The 8,274-nt window shown below is 36.6% G+C and overlaps 1 protein-coding gene across 1 annotated transcript; it reads left to right on the top strand.

Moving 5' to 3' along the window:
* The first annotated feature begins 831 nt into the window (after positions 1-831).
* Positions 832-8,078, top strand: LOC132177502 (microtubule-associated protein 70-2-like). Its single transcript, XM_059589854.1, has 11 exons — positions 832-1,505; positions 1,602-1,687; positions 3,054-3,119; positions 3,208-3,378; positions 3,558-3,728; positions 3,831-3,986; positions 4,103-4,249; positions 4,375-4,446; positions 4,541-5,074; positions 5,156-5,343; positions 7,528-8,078. Exons 1-11 carry the CDS (start codon positions 1,259-1,261, stop codon positions 7,565-7,567), a joined length of 1,878 nt encoding a protein of 625 aa, XP_059445837.1. The 5' UTR covers positions 832-1,258; the 3' UTR covers positions 7,568-8,078.
* Positions 8,079-8,274: the final 196 nt, after the last annotated feature.

Genomic DNA, 8,274 nt, shown 5'->3' with positions numbered 1-8,274 from the left:
TATTAAAAATACATTCTTAAATAATATATATAGTTTTTATACTATTTAGTTTAGGGTGTGTTTGAGAGTGCGTTTTCAAAAAAATAATCTGCGATTTTAAACCAAATCGCAACTTTAGGGTGTTTGGGATTGCGATTTTAAAAACACAAATTTTAAAATGGCAAAAAAATCTGCGATTTCCATAAGCTGATTAGAGGGTGCTTATTTGAAAAAGTGCGAATTTAAAACAAAATCACGATTTTTATTAAAAAGATATTTGACGCAATAGTTACCTTTTTTATAATGGGAATGAAAAAAATACCAAGAATACCCACATAAAATATATTAAAACCCTTCTTTTCTCATTTATTTTTTTCTTCATCCTCTTTGTCTTGTTCATCCTTATTGGTAATTTGGTCATGAAGCCGCAATTATATGCTAATGTTATCCAAACACTCAATTGATAAAAAAAAGTACTTTTTAGTATGTTTTACCAAACGTCTATGTGATTTTAAAAAGTAGCGATTTTAAAAACGTAATTTTTAAAAACACAATTTTTAAAATCGCACTTATTAAAATCGTACTCCCAAACGGGTCCTTAAAGTCCTAAATTTTTCCTACGAGATCACCATACCAAATGAACTGTAAGTGGTATTTTATTTATTTTGATTTTATTTTATAAGTGACTGTAAGTGCCGTGTATTAGGGGCTGAAGAGGTACCGTGTGCGTAACAGCAAAGCTTGGCTGCCAATCGCATGTATTTTTATTTTTGAAAGACCAATACCGGTAGAGTATTAGGGCTGGTAAACTCCCTATAATGCACTGAAGCACTACTGTCTGCTTAACAGCAAAGCGTCTCTGCCAATCCCACATTTTTTTATTTGAAATAAAATTAATCACTCTCTCTCTCCCTCTCTCCCCTCACACTACTGACACTCTCCTAGAGAGAGAAACACTAAGCAGAGATACAACCAGATTTAAATCACAATCCCTCTAGAGAGAGAAACACGCAAAAGGCACTTCCTTCTCTCTCTTTCTCTCTCACTCACACTATACCACCATTTTCAAGCTCACACTTTCTCTCTCTATCTCTCTTTCTCTCTCTCTCTCTCTCTCTCTCTCTCTCTATATATATATATATATATAGATATCTGTATACCTGTATATCTGTATCAATATCATATATATAATCTGATTTGAAACCCTAGCTTCTGGATCCTGAGGGCGAGGTGCATTTGGATGTGAGATTCGTAGGTAGTAGAATCGGTCAGATCAGCTATGGCGGAGTTGTCCGAAGAAAGGGGAGCGGTGGCTCCGGAGACAAGCAATGGCGGTGCCGAGCCGACGGCTACTCCGACGCCGCCAGCGCCACTGACAGTGTCGGGATCGTTCAAGGAGGGGAAGAGCTCGTCGCGGAGGAGGGCGTCGGTGAGGCCCAGCATGGACGCCGACGAGTTCATAAACCTGCTGCACGGGTCGGATCCGGTCAAGGTCGAGCTCAATCGGCTCGAGAACGATGTCCGAGGTGCGGAATGCGGCTCGATCCGGTTTGCTTCCAGCTGATTTGGATGGGCTGCTTGTTGATTCTCTTTTCTTGGTTTTTGTGTTTGTGTTTGTGCAGATAAGGAGCGAGAGTTGGGAGAGGCCCAGGCGGAGATCAAGGCCTTGAGGTTTTCTGAACGGCTTAGAGAAAAGGCCGTTGAAGAGGTCATTTCTAGTTTTCTTATTTTCCAATACATGTTATTTTGGAGCTTTTCTTTTTTATGTATAGTTTTCATTGATAGATTAGATGTGTGCGTATTTAAACATCATATGTATCTTCAATTTTTACGGTTTCTTAATAAACACAAATAATAGGGATTTGAAGTCCATAGAGGATGGCGAACTTTTGTTTGATTAGTTGGTGGACTTGTATTTTTCGCATTACTTGTTTTTCTAAATTGGTGGAAATGGATTCGTTCCTTAGCTCTATGCATACGGGCTTTATCTATCTCATTATGCTTTGCTTATCGTACTATGTCAATGCTAACTGTCGAATCCTTTTTTTTTTTTGATGAATTGTGCTAACTGTCTAATCTAACAGCATAATATCTCACTTAACTTTCCCTGAATTTTTCGCATGCTTTATGATAGTCTTGACTCTTAGTTAGTATACAACCTTTTAACTTGATGCATGTGAGAAGAGCTTGCTGGTCTTGTTGCTGATCTGAGTTCATTTCTGTTGTTTGTGGTTTAGGCTCCCTCCAAACCTAACTTGGCTTTTAAATTCCAAATATTAATTTGCATTTAATTGTTGAAGTTTATGCATTTGCATCACTTTTATTGTTTCTGTTGATTGTGGGGTCAATATTTATCAATTTGATGGTTTGGTATCTTATCTGTTAATGTTATGGGATATCACTGCTAATGCAGTCACAAGATTAGGATATCAGTCGATGTAGAAGTTTGCAGATTACCATTGGAGTTTTGGCATTCTTGCTTTGTTGTTTATCACATGTAACTTCTTGTTGAAGATGGACTTCTGTTTATTTTAGAGGAATCTGTAATTCCAGCAAGAATATTCTCCTTTCACATATCCTATTATGAGTTGTTTCCCTTGGATTGAAGCTTTGTTGTCTCCTTAACATGCCACTCATATTTTGACAAGGACTTCGGTTGCTAATTGTGAGGCTCAAACTTATACTGGATTTTATTTCTGCGATGTATACTCATATAAGCTGTTTTAATTGGTGATTTAAGTATCTAAGAAAATGTCAGTAGCTTTAATCTAGTACCTTCTATCATTTTTGCAATTAGCTTGTGGGTCCTTTGTTTCTGCTTGACATCTACATTGCTTGTTGATGTTTTGGAGAGTAAATATTTTGGGCTTGCATTGCATTGGCCACTGTCAGAGCAGTCCAAGTATAGAGTTTATCGTTTTTTTTTTCAAAATTTTATGACAAACATGATATATTTGTTCACGGATTATTTTCTTCAATTTTTTTTTTCTTTCTTACCTAATGTTTTGAAGTTATATTATTTCGTTGAAATGGATACTGATTTTGTTTCTCCATTTTTTTCGATCATACCATAGCTCACTGAAGAACTATCAAAGGTTGAGGAGAAGCTGAAGTTGACAGAGTCTCTTCTAGAAAGCAAAGTATTGCTCAAAGACTTTTCAATTTCTGTTCTAAATTTGTTTCTTGTTGTCACAATTCTCTATTTAACCTGCAAAAAATGTTTTGCAGAATCTTGAAATAAAGAAGATTAACGATGAGAAGAAGGCTTCCATGGCAGCTCAGTTTGCTGCTGAAGCCACTCTTCGAAGGGTTCATGCTGCCCAGAAGGATGATGATATGCCACCAATTGAAGCCATTCTTGCGCCTCTGGAGGCTGAGCTCAAGCTTGCTAAGCAGGAGGTATGTCTTGTGTTTCTGAACAAAATTTGTGTTCTGACATCCTGTTGCCAGTAAAAGATTTGAACTATAATCTTTTTCTCCCTTTCTTTTTTCCCCCTTGCTTTCATCATAAAAGGACAAAAAGCATTATAGTGATTATTTTTATTCTGCCATTGATTACTCACCTTAATTCCTTGCAGATTGCAAAGCTTCAAGATGATAACAAAGCATTAGATCGTCTTACAAAATCAAAAGAAGCTGCTTTACTTGAAGCTGAGAGGACAGTCCAGGTTGCCTTGGCAAAGGCCTCTATGGTGGATGATCTCCAAAATAAAAACCAGGAGTTAATGAAACAGATAGAAATATGCCAGGTAAACAAAAACTTGCATGATATTCTTTTACTCGAGTGTAGATCTTGGGATGTGTATTTTTTCAAATGGAATGGATTTATGTCTACTGATTGTGTCTTTTAGGAAGAAAACAAAATTTTGGACAAAATGCATAGACAAAAGGTTGCAGAGGTTGAAAAGCTTACCCAAACTGTACGGGAGTTGGAAGAGGCTGTTCTTGCTGGTGGTGCAGCTGCAAATGCTGTGAGGGATTATCAGCGGAAAGTTCAGGAGATGAATGTAATGTCCCTAACATAATTGAATGCTCAATCTTGGAAGTTGCTTATCTTTTACCCACAATTTTCCTCTAGTGGGAAGCAATCCTGAAGTGGCAAGGTTTGACTTTTGTTCCTCAGGAGGAACGGAAAACTCTTGACCGGGAGCTGGCCCGTGCGAAGGTAACTGCAAACAGAGTGGCCGTAGTGGTTGCAAATGAGTGGAAGGATGCTAATGACAAAGTGATGCCTGTAAAGCAATGGCTTGAAGAACGGAGATTCTTGCAGGTAAATGTTGATTTTGTGCTTTGATACTGAGATCTGATTGAGTTTCTTTCTTTGAAGAAAACCCTTCTTGTTAGGCTTTGTGTAGTTTCCATATTTGAATTATTGCCAAACTATGTTGTTTACAGGGAGAAATGCAGCAACTTCGGGACAAGTTTGCTATAGCTGAGCGAGCTGCAAAGACTGAATCCCAGTTGAAAGTAATCATCTAGTTTTGTAGGTTGTCATAAAGTAACTGTGCCATATGTTTCTTCTGTTGGTGAAAGTATAAATTTTTTCTTTATCTATTTTCAGGAAAAATATCTATTACGATTAAAAGTGCTGGAGGAGAGTGTGAGGGGACCTTCTAATAGTAACCCTCGCAGTACGCCAGAGGGGCGAAGTATAAGCAATGGGCCTTCTCGTCGTCAGTCATTGGGTGGAGCAGATAACATCTCGAAATTAACCTCCAATGGTTTTTTTTCCAAGAGAACACCAACATCTCAATTTCGACCTTCTTTGTCCTCTAGTGCAGTATTGAAGCATGCTAAAGGCACTTCAAAATCATTTGATGGTGGCACAAGGTCCTTGGATAGGGGCAAGATTCTCTTGAATGGAACAAGCCCCAGTTATACATTCAACCAATCTTGTGAGGGAACAAAGGATGGTGAGGCAAATAATAACTGGAAAGGTGGTTCGGATGATAAGCCAAATGAGTTCCAGGTGGTGGATACAGAAGATAGCGTCCCAGGGGTTCTGTATGATTTACTGCAAAAAGAGGTGGTAGCTTTGAGGAAAGCCGGCCATGAGAAAGATCAAAGCCTGAAAGACAAGGATGATGCTATTGAGGTTGATTTTTTGTCCTTACTGTTTTATGATTCTATAACTACACCTCTTGTTAATATTTTGGTTTCGATTGGTGCTTTTCAGATGTTAGCAAAGAAGGTAGAGACATTGACCAAGGCAATGGAAGTTGAAGCTAAGAAGATGAGGAGAGAAGTAGCTGCCATGGAAAAGGAGGTGGCTGCCATGCGTGTAGAGAAAGAACATGAGAATAGGGCCAAGAGGTTTGGTAATGTAAAGGGTCCGGTCAACAGTGCTCAGCTGCTTCCTTCAAGGTACTTCTTAATATCTCTTCACCTCAAGGTTATGACTTGCACTAAATTAGTTGCATCATTAGTCAATGCATCGCCCTTCACATGAACTTATTGTTCTTTGATTCTCAGATTAGCAGTCAATATATGACTTGCATGATTTTTCCCCTCCAGTTATGCATATTGATGTTTGGGTTTTCCTTTTACTCTGAAGATTCAAATTTCATCTTTCTTTCTTTGTTTCTATTCTCAGGTTGAAGTTATTTTAATTAATTTCTAATATAAACCTGAATTTTTCCTTAATAGCTATATGGGCTATATTTGAACTGAAAGGTCTTGTAGTTTACTATGGTTTTTTATAAGCCCTTTCAACAACATGCTGATTTGTCATACCAAATATATATAATGCCAAATATTAACTCAATGTATTCAGCTAGATGTTAGTCTAAATTATAGGCTTTTTTCCCCCCTCTAAATTCTTAATAAGGCGCTGAGGCACGTTCATGTTTATTGCTCCTCTAGTTTTTTGGTATTTTAAATCTACTTTTCATTATGTAACTGTGTGTATTAATTCTGTTAAATGAATCTAGAGATAAGCTTAGTGTGTAAATTATACAACAGTAGTAATGTAAATAATGGAATAGATAAAATTGAGTGACCTCACACAGTCGCATTTGGCGTAGAAAAGGGTAGAAAATGAAATGTATTCAGGTCTTTCTAATTGGCCTTAATTAAAGAGTTCTTAGGGTTGGCCATAGGGATTCCACATTTTGTCATTGAATTGTCTGGATCACCAGTTCTTTTGCGGCCATTGTTCAGTGGTCTCTCTTTCTATCATTTAATTTTTTGAAGAGCCATATTTTTGAAAAGTAAAAAAAAAAAAAAAATTATGGATCTTCAAAAAAGTTGTGGCTACTCTCCATCAAGTATGCATATGCTTCCTTTGCTTCTAAGTCACAGAAAGGGAGGTGATGATGTGGGGCTGGTTTAGATTTGAAGCTTTTGATGTATGTTCTCAATTCCATTGGACACCAATTGGTCCTATCGAATAAAAAGAAAACGGCTGAAACACTTTTGATCATTGAAATTTAGCCTATGTTCGATTCTTGTCGTTGGAAATATAAAAAGTTTCAATTTCCCCACTAAACATTAAAGGGTAGTAATTTCGTTCTTCCTTCGATTACTCATAAATTGAAAATGGTCACGCAACTGGCATAAAGCTAATATGGCCCAATTATAATGTGGCATGCATGGCTGATAGATGGAAGGATGAGATAGCTACATTTTAAATTTTAGGAGCAAAAAACCAAAATTGGGCCATATTTTAAGGGATTGAAAATTTATTTCAAACAAAGAAAGCCCTCTTCATGATGTGTAATCTCATCAATATTGTAATCTACATGATGTAATTTATGGTTAACATATCCTCAATGTCTTCTGTTTACCCCTTAAATTCAGGAAAAAATAATCTTTTATATAGCCAGCCCATATTGCTTGTTGTTACACTTTCCTCGCATGTAGGGGGCACAATAGGCACATGGCCAGATATGCACACATGCACATAGAGACCTGCACTAGATCCTCTACAGTTAGCATTCTATAATTAAACCGGGGTTTGATATTATGATAATCAAACGCATTGTAATTGCTAATGTCTTTACCATAATTAATATTGGGCATCAAAATATACTTTGATTTATATTGTATAAGAATTCATCGGATTGTAAGTTTATAAATGAGACTTACATGTGAAAAACCAAAAGACTCAGTTCTTAAAGAAGGATTTTGTTAGGTTCATTTTCGAGTTCTGTTAAAAATGTATCAGTAAAATATTAGCATGGCACACTAGCTTGACAATTTTATTATGAAGCATATAATTAATAATATATAGAGGGTACATAGTGATTATTATTCTCAACAATTTTTTTTTTTCATATATATATATATATATATATATATATATATATCTATTCTTTATCTAAAGACAGTGAGAAAAGTTTCCAGGTTACGGCTTGGTGGAGGTGGCATCACTTAATTCAAAATTTACAAAATGTCTGTTTGGAATGCATAGTTCAAACCTTTGTTAAGAACAACATAGACCTTTTCTTATTTTCCCCCAATAATTGTAAAACATTTACCATAAATTATAGTTGGTGATAATTATTTTTTGCATGCTTATTAAAGTTGATTAGTCCTTGGATTTTGCAGAAGTGTGGCTCGAGGTGGGTTGACACGCAGCACCCAATGACTAGAAATCTTGATGCAGCGGCAGTAAATCTGCATAGGCCTTGTTCATTTTTATTTTTATTTTTTTAAATTTTCCCCTTATTTCGTTCGTGATTTGACTATATGTAACTGGCATGCCGACGTCTCTACATTGAAATTGGCGGAGAGAAGAAAATCCAAAAATAGAACAGAATCTGAGGAAGAAATCGGTATGCTTCTGACGTAGACTGTAATTCCTCTGCTTAGGGCTCAGTAAAAAGCAAAAAGGAAGATAATTGACTTTGGGCTAACATATTGTCAGGTTTTCTTTGAGTGGGCCAGTGGTGTGGTTGTATAGGTAGCTTATTGGCTTTTACTTGTTCCTCTTCCATTCTCATTTTGCAGTTTATATTTGTATTCTGTGTCTAGTGTGATTGTTGTTGGTTCAGGTTTGTTAATATTTTTGTAATCAGATCAAGATCAGATGTTCTATGGTTGTGTTATTCATCTATAGTTCTCGTTGGTCATAAATCTATTGTAGAATCATTACTCGACGTGCATCTCTTCCTAATTTGGCTTTTCTTGTTTTATTGCAATCATGTTAATGAGGTGGAAACTGGCCTTTTCTTGTTTCCTTCAGACTCCATTAACCACAAAAGGCTGAAAAGGAGCCGAGGGAGCCGCGCTTTTCTTGTATTTATATGTTCTGTGCTTTATGGTTTTATCTTACATATGCGAGAATTGGATAGG

Source organism: Corylus avellana, chromosome ca4, assembly GCF_901000735.1.
Source record: "Corylus avellana chromosome ca4, CavTom2PMs-1.0".
Lineage (NCBI taxonomy): Eukaryota > Viridiplantae > Streptophyta > Magnoliopsida > Fagales > Betulaceae > Corylus > Corylus avellana.
This window is presented reverse-complemented; position numbering and strand designations above follow the sequence as displayed.